This window comes from Gallinula chloropus (assembly GCF_964237585.1).
Source record: "Gallinula chloropus genome assembly, chromosome: 23".
Taxonomy (NCBI): domain Eukaryota; kingdom Metazoa; phylum Chordata; class Aves; order Gruiformes; family Rallidae; genus Gallinula; species Gallinula chloropus.
This window is the reverse complement of record NC_140108.1, coordinates 8535286-8552351: the sequence shown is the minus strand read 5'-3', so window position 1 is coordinate 8552351 and position 17066 is coordinate 8535286. Positions and strand designations below refer to the sequence as shown.

Below are 17066 nucleotides of genomic sequence, written 5' to 3'. Positions count from 1 at the left end.
ATGGTACTAAGGCAATGAGTAACCAGCAACCAAATGTTGCTATCTTTACAAGTGCTGGACCTTATAAATTATTGATGGCTGACAGTAATTGTACCTCTTTGTAATGGTGTTCTCTTAGGGTAAGCCTAACCTACAGCGGGAGCAGAAGTATTTTCTAATTTGATTAGGTGGTGGCTCTGTCTAATTTAGTAATGAGCCAGTGCTCGTTCTAAAATTACAACTTCATTTTATTGATGCTTTTAGTATCTGAAAGTTGGGGGGCTGTGAAACGCAGTATGTGTAAAAGCGTGGTGACTGCCATCCTCAAATAACTTTACAGCCCTATATCATCACTGGATGAGTATTTCCCAGAGCAACAGTCTGGTTTAATGCTTTCAACAACATCATGGTCTGTTCTCTACAGCACAGTGGGAAAACGTATCCTGAGTGAGGAAACTGTTGTAAAAACCTTGGTAGATTTTTTACTGTGCCAACTTTTTCCCTGGGTTGAAATCAACTGACTTGAGGAATGTCCTAGACTGCCTTATCTTGGATACTCTTTGTTTATAGTTTAGTGTTTATTCATATACTGAAAATGACTTTCTATTTATATTCTGATGACTACTTCTACTTGGTTGAAATAATGATGAGAACTTGCACAGGGGATTTCTAGTACTTTTTGGGAAGGGTGTTTATGTGAAGTTTGGGCAAGGGGTTTTTTTTTTACTTCTGCAAAATTGCTGCCTAGTCAGCTGTTCACCTATTTTTTGTGGAAGTGAAATGCTTCACATTTGTCCTTATTTCATCTTGTTTGTTTTGGACCATCTCTCAAATTTGTCACAAATTATTTAAGAACTTTGGTGTTATCCCTCAACCTGTTCTTGTCTCTTCTCACATCGGTGTTCATTTTGTTTTTGTGAAGAACTGAAGCTCATTAAGGTTTTCTCTCTTGCTTTTTTTAATTACTTCTTTAATCATGTGTCTTTTTCTGTTCTATTGAACAAACAGAACTAGAATACTTTAAGCTGTGTGTATCACCTAATAGGAAACTTTCTAGTTTTTCTTGAGACTCGATTCCATGGCAAATATTTAAAGCTTTTTGTCCTCTTTGGTATCTTCAGTCCTGTATATAACTGGAGATATGTATCTGCTGGTGTTGAAACAAGTTTATGTTGAGCCTCTTCTAAACCTGGAAACATAGGTGTTTTAATTCTGTTTTTCCTTCCACTGTGTTCTGATTACCTTGAAGGGCTTTTCAGTTGTCCAGATCCTTTCAAGAAGTTTTTATCCAGGTGTGTAAATTCAGTGTTTACTCTATTACCTTTGCTAATGCTGAGGTTTTTCTTCTCTTTGTCCCCTTTCTCCTGGTGTTTTTTTCCACAGGAATTGAATTTCTCTGTCACTGAGACTCCTTCACTTCCAGTATGGAGATGAATCGAGAAAAACTGTGTACCAGTAAGGCTGATGTGAGCTCAGATTCTGCTTATCATTGCTCAACATGTCACGATGATGAAGAGTGGAGCAACAGTAACCGGGGACGAGCCAAGTCACGAAGTTTGTCTGCTTCACCGGCCCTCGGAAGCACCAAAGAATTCCGGTATGGCTCTGTGGTTCTTCTTTGTGACTGTCTTTGAAAAGTGTGTGAGGGGAAATGTTATCTAGATTCCATTTTTTCTCTTTTTATATAACCATAGTCTTGCAGATACGTGTGATAAGCAGAAATAAAAATAGCATTTTATGGTAACAAATAGAGGAATGTAATTAGTGAACCATCCTATTGTGGTCAGTGCTGTGTGAAGAACTTGATTTCCTGAAGGAGCCATGTAGGTGGTCATTTCTGAGCTGTAAATGTGTTCTGGCTGGTTGGGAGGCCTGCCTTCTCCATCAGTGCTTCTTGGGAGATCTTCAACTGCTTCTTGTAGATACTTCAGCAGCATCCTAAATGTACATATACAGCTTCTGCAAGACAACACAGTACTCATCTGCTTTGTGTTTGCGCTTGAGCTGTCCGAGTCTGGATTCACGAGGTGTTTGCGCTTAGAAATGGTGATGTGAAATGTCTTTTAAATAAAGGATCTACTACAACTGCACATAAAGCTCCTATCTGCGGTGTGATGTTCTGAAATGACTTCTTGATCAGTAAGGAAGCTACCTATGGGTATAGCTCCTACTAGGAGAAATTCTTAAGAGTATAAACAGTTAGAAGGTTATAAGCAGATAAACACAAAATATTAATTCTCATATTTGAGGAACCCATTGTGCCCAAGTACTTGAACCCAGGGTTTTGGGGTAGATTTGAATTTGGAACACTGATATTTGTCATAGTTCAAGCCAATGGCAGAAGTTTGAAATACCTTCAAAAGATAAATTACAAATGCATCTGTACTGAGCTAAATTACTTCACAGCTTGATAGTAGCTCAGGTGACAATAAAGGATGTGTTTCCAAATCTTTAATTTGCAGGCAGAACTTTACCTCTTGCTCAGCAAGTTGCTTTTAAGGGATTCTTAAAATGCACTTCTAAAGGTTGTTAGTCCAAAGCGAGGGCAGGAAGTCCAAGGTGGGGGGCTGAGTAAGAGCAGACCTGTAATCAAAATGGGGGTGTCTGCAGAGTTCATAGTCTCACAATCAATCAACAGTAGAGACACTTCTGTAAATGTTTACAAATGCTCTAGCTAAAGCTCTAGTGCTGTCTATTAAGAACCTGTATGAGTATTTAGGTTGTGTTTAGGTAATGAGATTAGGTTATATGGTAATGTGAGTAAGTTTGTGCTGGCAGATTGGTTCACAGCAGTGAGAAATGCCCTTTTTTTTCTGAGACAAATTTGTAATCCAGTTGCAAGGCTCTTGTCATGTGGGCAGCTTGGATAGAACTTTTGATTTTGCGATCTTTGGACCCATTGCAAATATTGAATAGCATGCTGCAGTGGCAGTGTGTCTTGATCTTGTGGGAAGCACAGCAGAACGTTACCTCACTGACTCTGCCACCCTCTGTACAAGCCCGGAAAGAATCACTGAAGAGTTTCTCCTCAGATGAAATTCTCGTCCAGAGTCACGGCTGTGCTGGTAGGAATGCTCGTGAGGCAGAGCACACACGGGTGAGGGGGAAGCTTTGTGCTGGAGGGAAGTGTAATAAAAGCCTTCGTCTGAAGAGGCTGAGAGGTTATGAGAATGCTTCCTTTGCATATGTAGCTCTGAAAGTCAGCATACTTTAATCCTTTCAGAAAACATTCACAAAGAACCGTGCTCTGACTACTGTTCTAGCTACTGTGTTGTGTGTCACACGTAATCCTGAAGATGTTCTGTTAAGTGTGCTGTAAAATGGGTGTGTGTGTGTGTTTCACTTCTTCACTTAAGCCTTTAAGAATGTGAACTCCTGTATAGGAGGTTGGGGGGGTCTCAATTTTTGCATATTATTATCTTCTGGTTAAACAATAACCTTTTTTTAAACTAGAATTGATCGCTGTAGACCCTAATGATTGTGGGTATGAATTAGGGTTATTGTTTATGAGACTTTTTTTCATTGAAGACAGCTGGTGAATGTGTGCAGAGCATCTTAACTTAGTGCAAAATGGTCACAAGGCGTTTTATAGAAGGTCAGGAAGTGATCTCAGGCTTGCTGTGTAGTATTCAGATTGAAGGAGTTGCCTCTAAACTTTGAACTGACAAGTGTATTATCCCAAAAGCTGTGTAACTCCTAGTGCATTGCTGCTCATTCTAAGCAAATGACAGTCATACTACAAACAGCTTTAAAAATTCTGTTTACTCAAACTTTTTACCTTCAATTGATTGAATAGTGCATAGAGTATTAATAAACCCAAGTAAAGTCTCAACCAAAATGTGTATCAATTATTAATTAGAGCTTGTAGAGAAAACTTTGAATGTCACAAAGGTCAGATGTGGATATTTAATGCCTCTTATATGAACAGATTTTAGTCAATTACTGGGACTGGCGTAGAATTAAGACCTGTGATTGAAAGAAGGCAAAAAAGCCAGCTCTTTGGGGAGCAAGAAGTGGGAGGTGATGTTGCCAGTGTGTCATTTAACTATCTCGATTTCAAGTGTAACTGTTCATGAGTAGATAAAGACTTACCATTTCTTTACATGTATTGGCATGCACGTTAATTCTGTCAGTCCTTGCTCGTTTTTCTGTTTTAATATAAATAAGGTAAACTTTAGAAAGCACTTAGTAATAACCTTATCTGACAGGATTAGCCATGCCTGGACGTATCAATGGAAAAATATATTTGAAAAACAAATATAGCTTCTGTGTTAGATGTAGGAAATGAAATACTAATTCTCATTGTGGGAATTCAGATCTTATATATTATACTGGACATGGAACAAATAGGATGTTGCTGCTGTTCTGTAATTGTATCTGTCATCTGGTTTTGATTTTTATTAGATTTCTGGGGTTTTTTTACTACTAAGGGTGAGTCATCAGGCTGGTCTGAGATACTTTATAATACATACAATAGAAGACAGTGCAGTAATGATTTGTTACTGCTGAGCAATAGGTTAGTTACCAGTTCCTGTGTTAATTGAATTAAGCACAGGAAAGGCATATTTCCCCCTTCTTTTTAATGGAATCATTCTAATAGCATTTCTACAATGTTTCAGCAGTTACATGGCTTGAGTATGCTCTACTCCCATTTACAGATTTCCAGGTGGGAGGGAAGTATGGCAGAACAGATCTGATGTGCTCCAGATAATCTCATCCTAGAGCTAGGTGTAATCCTGTGTTCTGGGTGGGATTTAAGTTTGAGGATAAATGAGGTTTCAGAGCTCCAGTTTATTTGAAGACAAAAGATCATATTAGCTCTTACTAGGTAAATGGAAAAATTTAGCGTTTTTCTACCTGTGGTGTGGTACTACAGGTATATGTCTCCAGGTACCTGAAGGATTTGAGTTTTACTAATTTATCAATGCAGAGATTTATATAATAAAAGCGTTGAAGTGGTCAGGACACCATTACTGTGACTTGGCCATGGCAAAAATATCTGAAGGTGTTGGAGATTTCATTGTAAATGCTCGTTAAGGCACTGGTAGACCTAATTTATATACATTACTGTAACTTAGTGAGGTGAAGAGCGCTCATTAAGCTATTTTACGTATATTTATACCAGATATAATCATTCTGCATGTCCCATTCTAAGATTACTTGCTCTTGGATAAGATATAGTGCTTCAGTAAATCCAGAAGAGAAAGTATTGCATCTGCAGCAAAGCCGATGTCACTTAGGCACTGATGTGAACTAGTCCTTTTCACACGTGACTGTTACAATTTTGTAGGATTGTAGGGTTTTTTATGAAAATGTGGCCTGAAAACAAGAGTCTTGGGCTTATTTTTGTTTGTACACTTAATTTTTTGCTTGCTCATTGTCAGCAGGAGAAAGTGCTTATACTGTGTAAACAAAAGCCCTGGCTTATACTATGTATTCTAACTGATTGCTTAGGCATGCTTGTTATGTGAAGGTTGGGAAACTCCTGGATTACATAACAAAACCTGACCTCTGCGGCTCTTTTGCTCAGCCTCTGTTATTACAGAGATACTTTGAGTTTCTTTTGCAATGAACGTGTCCACCAGTGACTCGTTTCATAATTTCTCAGTGTTATTTAATAACTTCCTATGAAGTCTGAGGTGTTCCACCACTGAAGTACCTCGTTGAGTACTCAGTGTTAAATTCCTGGCTCTGCTGTCATGTTTACGGTTATAACAACTTGAGGAGTTGAAATATGTTCCTTTTCATTATTTAAATTCCTTCTTACTCTAGCTTTAAAAATTAAAAAGGTTATTAGCATGGAAGAATTACACAGCAAATTCTGAAATGGGAATTATCAGTGCTTAACCATAGGATTTTTCCTCTTCACAGTAGTGAGACCTTGAAAACAGATGATGTTTTTATAATTTTGGATTTATTTACACTTTTTCGGTCTCTGAGACACAAATGTTCTGTATTGTAATGTCCAGAGGAGTTAAACTGAATAGAATTTTTGTAGGCTTGTATGAATTCACATGACCATATCTTGTTTGAGGCTTTCTGCTTCCTTTGCATAAGGCAAAGATGAAGTGAATAGAAGAGTGTGTGCCTGGTGCTGGTATTTAGGATATGATTACTCAGTATGTGGAGGGGATAAACCGTGAGACATCAATTAAAATCACTTTCAAGGAGTAGATACAGGAGTTAAGCTTTACATTTGAGCTCATACGTATGAAATGACACTGTCTGCTCAACACGATTTACATTTAAGAAATGTACTTTGCCCTTTCTTGCCTGGTGCAGCTTTTTCAAAGAAGTGGATTTGGTGGTTGGGTAATTAATTATACCCGGTATGTCATCACATTTGTTTTACTTATTTATTTTTTTAACACATACATTTAGGAGAACACGCTCCCTGCATGGACCATGCCCAGTGACCACATTTGGACCAAAGGCCTGTATGCTGCAAAATCCTAAAACGATTATGTAAGTACTTGTCAAATAGATAGTATCAGGCTGCTTCTGTGTGAAACAAAAGTTTGCTTTCCTGCTATTCACCCCCTGACCAGCATTCTTTGTATTTTACCTGTTGCTTGATTGCCAATTTGGGGTTTGCATTGTGAAAATTGTCGATTTTATCACACATTCACCATTTAAAACCTCAGTCTGAGAGGAGAATAGATGGGGTGGCTGAGCTGTATTCTCAGGTAGAACCCCATTAGATGTGCATTACCTTGATCTGTGTGGTCAAATGTATAATATGGATTTGTATGTTGGGTTTTTTTTCTCCCAAGGGATGATAGGACATAATCTGTATTTCTCTGGATTTATAGTGGCTTTGCCAGTTGGAATACTTCCTGCAGGGTAACAGATATAAAAGGAAATTTATGTTAGTAGTTTTATGTAACTAATTCATGAGGCTTTCTTAGCCTCACTATCTACTGCCTAAACTAAAGGGGGTTTTGTCATGGCTCAGTGTATCTACTTTGTAAAAAAAATAATTAACCATTTTACATAAAAATACAGCAGGGCATGTGAGTAGCATTAAGTACTGAAGTTTTGTTTAGACATGCTTTGCATAATCAGCAATCCATAGTTCCATGTCAACAATGGCAATTACAACAAGCACTTTCCAATGTAGCTGCTGGTAAACACACTGTGATTTAAACACCCTTACAGCAATCTGATGGTGATTCCGAGGAGAATCTCTTGGTACCATTTTGTTTGTTCCATCAGCTTGAAATAGGTAAAAACCAGTGTTGCTGAATGAGAGAAACACAGATTTTTATGGATGACACAAGGAAAGGAGGAGAAATAGTTACTGTGAAGTCTGAGGAAAGCCTTCTCTCTCTTGCTGTTGTGTGTGGGGCTAGTGAAGTTTGTATTTGATGTATGGTGTTTCATTGTATGGATATCATTACTGCAAGTTTGCTGTTGAGACTTTGCTGATAAATTTAATCTGAAAATAAGGGTTGATTTCTGCTTGGCAGGCACATAAACATTTTAATTTTGTAGGTTGGGTGGTATAAAAGTGTTGCTTTGTACATCACCTACCATATACTTAATAAATGGTGTCTTGATGTCATCAAACAAGGGATATCAGGGTTCTAGAGGTTAACCAAGGTAGCAGTCCTTATTTTTATTTATCCCTTTGAAAAGTTTTATTTCATTGTTCTTTCAATTAAAAGATAAGGTATTTAAGTATTTGCCTGAATCTTTACCTAAATAGCAGCAATCTTCCTCAAAACAGGTTGGTGTTACCCTAACCTGCCCTCCAAAGGTGTGGTGGAAATCTTGCAGTGTACAGTAACTGTTAAGTTTCCTCATTCTTTCTATTCTCAAGCTGGTGGCTTGGAGCTCTGCTCCTCATGTGCACACCCCCGGCTTGGGTATTGCTCCTCCCCATGGGCTGGGCCACTGTGGTGCAATGTAATGATAGTGTCAAGATCTGTTGAGTACAGAGGCTGGCAGCAGTGCGAGGAGACTGCTTGTGCCCTGTTCTGAGTGGCTGGGGAGGAAAGGGTGCTCCTGGGTCGCTGAAGGAAAGGACTATTTGAAGAGGAAATTGTAAATCGATATTCTTACTATATTGTGAGGCATTTGTTGCTGCTCCTGGAAGGAAGCAGATCTTTTTGTTCAGTTTTTTTCTTCTCTACAGTCAGTAGTAGGATTGCTGTCTTCACTGGAGAAAAATTAAGGGAAAGTTTTAAGCTTTAGGTGTGGGTGTAAGTGAAGGTCTTGGTGTCTCTTTAAGTTTTGGTGTCTCTTTAAGTATTGACAAACCTGCTTTCTGAAGGCAGTTGTGTAAGGTGCCCAGATGAATTGAATAACTATTGAGTGGAGAAAAGGTTCAGGTGCTTGTGGTGCTGAGGAGAGGTGGTCAAATACCTGTTTTAAAACTCTTTCTTGAAATGGGATTTTTTGTTAGGAAACCTCACCTCTGAAGAGCTGTAGTAAAAATTTTACAGGAGATTTTTCTGCAAAGCCTCACAGCTTTTTATTGGGAGCGACTGAAATACTTAACTGGGAAGATTTTTCAGAGAAAAATGTTTTGTTTTGAGGCAGCTATTTATTAATTAAGTGATAAAAGCCTCAGCCTTTTCTTATTTTTGGAGCTGTTATACTTGCCTGACTTCTGGAAAGAGACATGAAGATCTTAAAGCATGTTATGAATAATCTTTCCTTTAGTAGAACTACATGGAATTGGTAAGTATGGTTGGAACAGGCAGAATGCTTGTGGGTCGAGTGAAGTCAGGGTCAGTTCTAGGCTACTTCAGTGAAAGGAAGTGCTGTGATCTTTGTTTGTTCTGCAGGCTTTGAAGGTAGCCTGATCGTCTTGAAGCGTTTCTGGGGGTGGTTTCTCTGCATGTATTTTCTACCTTTCAACAATATTAAGATTTTGAGGAATTTAATTTTATTAAATGAATTTTAGTGTAGAAAAATGCTTCCTTAGTCACTGTTTGTATTGGAAATAGCAGGTGAAACTTCAGCTCTGGTTCCTTTGCAGCTGTTAGGCAGCAGTAAGCAGGTTAATGCAACTCTTCCTGTTTTATTTTGATTTGATTTGGTTTTCAGTTTAGCTATCGGTTGGTTAGTCAAGTCAAAGGAATCCTTCCAAATTCATAGCCAGCTCAGATTCACAGTGGTGTTTGAGACCGAGTATGGAATCTTCAGAACACCCTTAGTGTCTAGTCCAACCCCCTGGCTCAGCATATCTCCAGAGGTGCCTCCCACCCCCCGCTTTGCTGTGATTCCTTCACTGTAAAATGCAGTGAGATGAAACAGAACATGATGTTGAAAGCCTGTATGTGATGCTGAGTGTAACTGCATGTTTGTATTCTCCTCTCTTATGTAGTAACATTTAACTGTTTGCTAGTAATGGCTATCAGTGTTAGACTCCTTCATTAAGCTATAGTTTCTGCTGTATTTGTGTGTGGACCGGGGCATTTTGGAAAGTAAAATGAACAGGTAATTCCACCTCCAACATCATCATCAGTTTTATTTTAACCCTTGAAGTGCTAAATCCAAATCTCTCTGTAAAGTTGGCTTGTTCAGCATTTACATTAATCTGCTTTGCTTTATGGATTATACCTGTGCTGTACAAAGAAGGGTGGGATGCCAGTTACATGTGAAATACAGCTGGGGAATTACATAGCCTAGAAGTAGATAGAAAAGTAAGCAAACACAACTGGATATTCTGTATTAATCAAAAAGCATTATAGAGCAACAGGAGTTATTTGTGTCTGTATGTTTAGTTCTTGAGGTTCTCAAGTTTTAGAACACTGTCTTGAAAATAGCCAGTTATTTAAAAATATTTAATTAATTTTTAAAAAAATAAAGGTTTTTATTTTCTGTTTGGTTGTGGGTTTTTTAAATAAACAAATTAAAGCAGTAGTTTTGTACTTTAAAGCTGTGTTATTAGCATGTTAGCAGTTACAGGAATGGGCACTGTAATGCTGTGTTACTATCTTAATATAATAAAGCACTGATTGTTTCATGGGGGGGAACAACATCGCTGTGATATGAACTATTACATCCTCCTTTCTGTTATTCTAGGACTGCATGCAATTATAATTAGGGATAACCTTAACAGACCAGAATGTTATCAAAGCAAAAGGTACTAATGCTGCCCCTTTTCCCTTCTCTAGGCACATTCAGGATCCAGCAAGCCAGCGGTTGACATGGAACAAACCTCCCAAGAGTGTCCTTGTTATTAAAAAGATACGTGATGCCAGTTTGCTGCAGCCTTTTAAAGAGCTTTGTGTGTATCTCACAGAGGTAATGAAGTAAAGTGGTTTCATTATGGTAAAAATGGAATTTGCATCTAGACTGTTCTCAATTATTGATTCTCTTGAATGTGGAATGTGCAGAATTGTATAATGCAAGTGAATCGTTCCACCCATTGTCACTGGAAGTAGTAAAACTTGTTTCTTAGCTTAAGATCAGTACTTAAGCACTTTAAGTACAAGAGCTTTAAAAAAAAAGTCGTCAAAACTCCAGGGAATGAGATATAAAAAGCTTAATCCTTTAAGCCTTGAACAAACAGTGATGTTACTGTATTGTGTAATCTGTATTTCAACATTTAGTTGAATTTATTAGATGCTGCAAATTTCTCACTAGAATTAGACCACACACTCATAAAAATATACCCTACAACCAGCAGATGCAGTCCTGCCTCTGTAAAATATTAGTGGTGTTAAACTACTGCAGAGTGTGGGGAGAGTCAAGTAATTTTTGCATTTTAATAGGTATTAACAATCTTATCTTACCTCTCTTAAGGAGAACAATATGATAGTGTATGTAGAAAAAAAGGTATTGGAAGACCCTGCTATAGCTAATGATGATAATTTTGGACCAGTGAAGAAGAAATTTTGCACCTTCAGAGAAGGTATGGTACTGATTTCTTTTAAATAAAGTTGAAATACATTGCTTATTTGTCTTGACATTTCCTTAGTCGTCGGATCAGGTTTGTTAGATGAAGGTGTCCTTTGCAGACAGCTGCTGTTAACCTTAGTCGTGGGTTGTCTTTTTGTCTTTGTGACTGCTGCCACGTTGCACTTCAATTCATGTTAGGAAATTAAGTCTGTTGATAAAACTGAATTCAAAACTTGCATCTCCATGTTCCTTCTAGATTATGATGATATCTCCAATCAGATAGACTTTATCATATGCCTGGGAGGAGATGGGACCTTGCTTTATGCTTCTTCGCTTTTCCAGGTTGGTCCTTTGTGGGAAATAAAACCCCCTTTTCTTTTTGAAGTATTTCAGGGTTGTTTCTTTACACTTTGTTGCTGAGGACACAGGTTGTCCTTGGCTGTTTGTTCCTTTTTTTTTATAATTAAGCCTGCTTTACCCTGTGCCTTCTGAAAATAATTTCTGTAATGTGTTGTTTTTATTATGCACAGTTGAAGTTACATCAATAGTCAAAATATTAATGGGCAATTAGTTGAAGTATGAATTGCTTTTATTCAGTAGCTTTTAAATTCTTTTCTTTATTGATAGGGTAGTGTACCTCCAGTTATGGCTTTTCACCTGGGATCCCTTGGATTTCTTACTCCATTTAATTTTGAGAATTTTCAGTCCCAAGTCACTCAGGTTATAGAAGGTAAATTTAAGGGGACGAGGTGTGGTGTTTCTTTTTGTTACATTTGCTGTAGCTTTTTCCAAGACCAGTAAATTTCCTTAACCAACTCATTTAGGTTGTCCTCCAAGACAGGAGTCACAAGAAATGTATGCTAAGCTAACAAAAGTCTTGTGTTACATTGAGCTGTTCAGTGCTGTTTTGTGTACTACTTCATAAAGGAAAACGGCCAAGAAATAATTGTGTCCTGTGTGGAATAAACAAGTAAAAGATGATGCAGAATTTCTGATAAATGATGGCTAAACATATAAATGGGGCACAGCTCGGAAGTTTGTTTCTGTAATCAGTGCAGTCAGGCAAATAAAATATTTGGGGAAAGAAAAGCTTTGTTTCCTCACTCTGAGGTTGTGTCCAATGTAGATTCCTGAAAAGATGTATAAAATTTTCATGTTGTAGGGGTGTTGGACTTTAATAGGTGCTTCCAATGCACTAATTCTCTTTAAAGGCTTAGCTTTTATCTTGGCGAAGGTCACGTGAGCCCCTACAATGTTTCCCAGTCTTGATCATGTCCATATAATCCTTAAATTTTCTCCTTAGACAGTGAGGAAAGGGAGCAAGGACTGGGTTCAAATTTTACTTCAGTTTAGCTCATTGCTTCTAAAAATGAGTTTTGAGCTTTAACCACGTGTGGGCATTTCCCTTGTGAGCGAAATTGGCAGCGCTGAAAGCGTGAGCAGTAGTCAGACAGCGTTTGGTACAGCTTGCTAGTCGGTGCAGGGGTTTAGCTGTGGTACTAGCACATCATTCTGTGTACACCCTTCTATACTTCACTTCTAGGCAACGCAGCGCTGGTTCTACGGAGCAGGCTGAAAGTGAAGGTTGTGAAAGAGCACAGAGAGAAAATGACAGTACAGAATGGTATAGAAGAAAACGGAGTAGTCTCTACAAATGTAGAGAAAGAAGTGGGCAAGCAAGTTATGCAATACCAGGTCAGAGGGCAAAATAACAAAATTAATATGCCATTTGTAAATCACTGTGTCCTTGTTTTATTGTGACTTTCCTCCTTTCCAGTACTTCACTTGCATCAGCCCGGTCGTGTGGGGCTGATCCATGTTACTCTAATTCACAGTATGTGCACTAACAAGGAAGCCGTGTACATCATCGCTTCCTGCAATCGGAAGGGCTCATAGTGGACTTTCCTGTGGGAATATTTTCCTTCTGTTCTGAAAACAAAGGTAGTGGGTTCTAAAAGGGGATGGTAGTTCTAAAATGGGATACTGGGGGGTTTTATAAGTGAAAAGAAAAGCCCTGCACGTTGCTAGTACCAGCTTCTGGAAATAATTCTTAATATCAAAAAAACTTCATCTGGCACTTGATAGGACAGAACTGTAAAGAGAGTCTAACTTGGTGGGTACTAAATCAGTGTGAATCCCTCAAAGATCTGGAAAGCACATTTCAGCTTGTCATTTGTTACGTTGCCAAGTCTCCAGTAGCAGATGGGTGTAATATTTGATGTCACTGCAGGTCCTAAATGAAGTTGTAGTGGATCGTGGTCCTTCTTCCTACCTTTCCAATGTAGATGTCTTTCTAGATGGACACCTGATAACGACGGTGCAAGGAGATGGTGAGTCTGCTTCTTGAGTTAAACTGCTTACCGGGTCGTGTGTAGACTCTGTTTTACTGAAGGATTTTCTTGTATGGAAACAAAATCTGAAGCTTCAGTTCACTGATGGAAACATCCGTGTGCAAAGAGGAGGTGTGTTTATTCATTGGTAACTAACGTGTTCCACAATGAAGCATTAAAGTGCCTTAAGCTTTGTTTACAGATTTGGGAAGGGCAGTTTCTTTGGGTATGATATGGTAGGGCTTGAGGGCAAGAAATAGTTCAGAACAAAAATTGCTTAGACATCCTGAGTTTGCTGAAGGATCTCAGCTCATGAAATGCAGAAGTTCAGATATAAAGCTCTTACCCTTAAAAAAAAAAAAAGAGGACTGTCACTTTGTAAAAGTTGTGTAACCTGAGATCTAGAAGTTTATGCAACATCCATGAAGCCATAGAACAAATGTGCTGTGCCAGGATTAGAAGAGACTTTGACTTTTGTGTATTAGACTGCAATTCTCCTGTGAAATACAAGTTGTGTGCTTCGTTTTCCTAACTGTGCTATTTCTTAGTTGCCTTCCAAAATACCACATTGATTGTAATGCTAATGCAAGTGAAATCTTTGCTCCTTTCTCAGGAGTGATTGTCTCCACACCCACTGGTAGCACAGCGTATGCGGCTGCAGCAGGAGCTTCTATGATTCACCCAAACGTTCCTGCAATAATGATCACCCCGATCTGTCCTCACTCCTTGTCTTTCAGACCTATTGTTGTTCCTGCTGGAGTGGAACTCAAGGTTGGTTTCTCATACGTTATTTCTCTATCAAGTTAGAAACTTTTCTAATAACTATGTGAACAGGACCGAAGCAGAAGAGGATAGGAAATGCTGTGTGCCTCCTGCAGTTTCGTTTCCAAGAGGCCCAGATCAAGTCTGGTTGAAAAATGCATCTTTGTTTAAAATAACTGCTAGCAGAATGCTTTGTACTGCTTCCTACTGAATTGCAGGAGTGCAGTGTTGTGCAGAATGGGAATATGCACATTTGCATTCTGACCAATACAATTTTACATAATTCCGGCTTAAAAGTGTGTGTAAATCAGTGGGTAGCTGAAGGGAAAAAGAAATCCTGCTTTTGTGGCTAAAACAGTTATTGCAGACTTTGAGCAAAACTTCCCAAATGTGACAGCTCAGATCTAGATCCATTACCTGTTCAACTGTTTTTCTGGATTAACTTTGCAGTTTTTACTTGAAAGAGATGCTAAGTCAGCTCATGTCACTGAGTCAGACTTGGCACTGGCTGTGACTGGAAGGTCTTTCAGGTTTACGACCTTGTTATTAGAAAGGGGGGGTTTATTACACATAGAAAACTCTATGTATATATGCCACATGTGAAAGGAAGGGTTGGAACTTGTGGAGTATGTTACCATGGGACAGATTGCGAATCTCAGTGCAACCATAAAGTTGTGAAGAGTCAGTTCTGAGCTCAGGGGGAGGATGGGGAGGTGTTTGTTCAATGCTTTTGAAAAATAAGTCTTGGATCTGAAGTTTATTTCTCTCTCTTTCAGATTATGCTCTCTCCAGATGCCAGGAATACAGCATGGGTTTCCTTTGATGGAAGGAAGAGGCAGGAAATATGCCATGGAGACAGGTCAAGCCTTTTTTTAGTTGACGTGTCTCTCCCTAAGTATAGAAAATACTGATTCATGTGCTTCTCTCGCTCTCTAACGTAATTCTTAACACCTCTCACAGCACAAACTACACTAAAATAGTTAATTTCTAACTTGAGTTGTTTAAATCTTCCTATGAAAGCGAGTGAAATGTTAAGACAGAAGTGACTGCTAGGCCTGCTGCTCAGGGAGGTGTCTCTTTCTGGCCCATACACGCTGCTGGACGGAAGATGTATCATGGGCATGAGACTCCATCTGGAGCTGCTCGTATTTCCTGGGGTTGGAAGATCTGTAGACAGATCAGGAGACTAGTAAGGCTTCAAATGAGAGATTTGTCCCTCTGTTAGATGTTAGGCTTCACAGTGCTGCAGCTTATGATTAAAACTTGGAGCTGAAGGCCAAGGTGGTGACATAGGTTTTCCTTTATCCCTGTGGTGTTGATGTGAAGACCAGAAAAAGGCTCCAGGCTGCCACGGGGTGTGCTCAGTACCCTCACTGTGGCAAAGCCTGCTATCCATGGTGCATCTGCTAACAGTTTTAAGCCCTGCCTGCAGACTTTGGTACTGCTTGGCTATGGAAGCTTGCTGTTTTACCAGGCTGGCTGAGCACAGTGCTCTGTTAGACAGCAGATAGAAGATGTTATTTATTTCTTTTTCAAAATGTTATTCCTTGCCCTTGAGTGACCGGGGTGTTCCTGTGTTGTTGCAGTATTAGCATCACTACCTCTTGCTATCCCCTTCCTTCGATCTGCTTCCGAGATCCTGTGAGCGACTGGTTTGAAAGCTTGGCTGAGTGTTTACACTGGAATGTGAGGAAGAAGCAAAATAACTTTGCCGTGGAAGAAGAATTTTGAGTGTCTACATCTAACAAGACTCGTGGGAATGGAAGTGGCAGTATCCCTTCTGCATGTTGGAGTTTTTAAGCCTTTGGCTAACGAGTGTGGTCAGAATCTCAGACATACATGGTGATTATAGTTGATACCTGTCTGATCTGCTGATGGCTGGACATTATCATGCTCCTTTCTGTCCAGCAAGAGTAGGAACGGAAGGAATTAGGCTCTGATTGTTGTAATCCAGTTTGAATTTCCTTTACATGAGCAATCTGGAAATGGGTTATTTTTGGTTGATATTGACAGCTGTGTCTGTAGATTCAATTGTAACCTCTTCAGTTACTGGTAATGTAGATGCATAATAGAAAAGTGGCATTAAAATAGTCTGTTTAATTTGGTATATTTTGAATTCCATCTAAGACTGCTATGCATATAAAGGCTCTAAGAAATTTTCTTTTAAAACAGCCCTCCTTTTTCATAGCTTAAATACTCCTTGCCCCAACAGCTCCCTGTAGGGACAGCGTTAAAAATATTTTCTCCTTCCTTGTGAATGTGACACCCTTGGAAGAACCACCCCTGAGGAATGTTTTATATGAATAGGTGGGACACATACAAAAGTAGATTTAAAAATATATATATATTTAATATATATTAATTACTGGAATTTGAGTGGTGTTTGACCCTTGGCTGTGATCACTGTGTTAAATATCCATAAAAAGCATAGAGGAGCATTAAGTGGGCCTGGTCAGCTATTACAGGGGTCTCTGTGTTTGTAGCTCTGCAGTTCCTGTGGCTGGGAATCATGGATGTGGTTTCCAATTATTTTGTTTGATCCTCTGGGATAAAAAGTAGTATTACAGACTAAAAATTCTCCTCTCAAGTGTGCAAGAAGAATCTGGACTTGAACCAATACCCTATTGTTTAGTTCCACTATTGTTTTGAAGGAGAATCTCCTGTACTAGACTCTGAATGCCCGCAACTTCCACAGATACCTTCTGACTCTGGGTAACAGCGAAAGGGATACTGCGCTGGTAACGAGAGGCCACATTCCCAGCAGAGTAGCAATGGTGCCTTCAGCACACTCAAGATATTCTAAGTCTGGTATTTACTTTTTTTAAGATGCTTTCAAATGTTTCTAACTTCTCTGTGTACATATTTTACTGTATGTGCTTTTATGAAAGAAAACAAAACCCAACGAGAGAGTAGTTGGGAAGGCAAAAAAGGGTTTGTACTGTACTTTAACTGAGAAGTATCAAACCCAAGTACAATGTTTACATTTATGTTCTCTGTGGTGCAGTCTCATCATCATACTATCCAAATTCTAGCATTTTTCAAAGTCTCGCTGCATTGATCATTAAAGGAATGAACATTATCTGTTTAAATTTAAGCCTATGACATAATATTGTGGAGGAATTAATTTACAGATTAAGGTGG

The 17066-nt window shown here is 38.9% G+C and overlaps 1 protein-coding gene across 1 annotated transcript; it reads left to right on the top strand.

Annotated features, from left to right (window-relative positions):
* Positions 1-1366: 1366 nt before the first annotated feature.
* On the top strand, positions 1367-16384 carry NADK (NAD kinase). Its single transcript, XM_084274649.1, has 11 exons — positions 1367-1576; positions 6361-6444; positions 10107-10236; positions 10738-10846; positions 11090-11175; positions 11461-11563; positions 12377-12528; positions 13064-13163; positions 13777-13934; positions 14702-14784; positions 15512-16384. The coding sequence occupies exons 1-11, from the start codon at positions 1404-1406 to the stop codon at positions 15654-15656; spliced, it is 1323 nt and encodes a 440-aa protein (XP_084130775.1). The 5' UTR covers positions 1367-1403; the 3' UTR covers positions 15657-16384.
* The last annotated feature ends 682 nt before the right edge of the window (positions 16385-17066 follow it).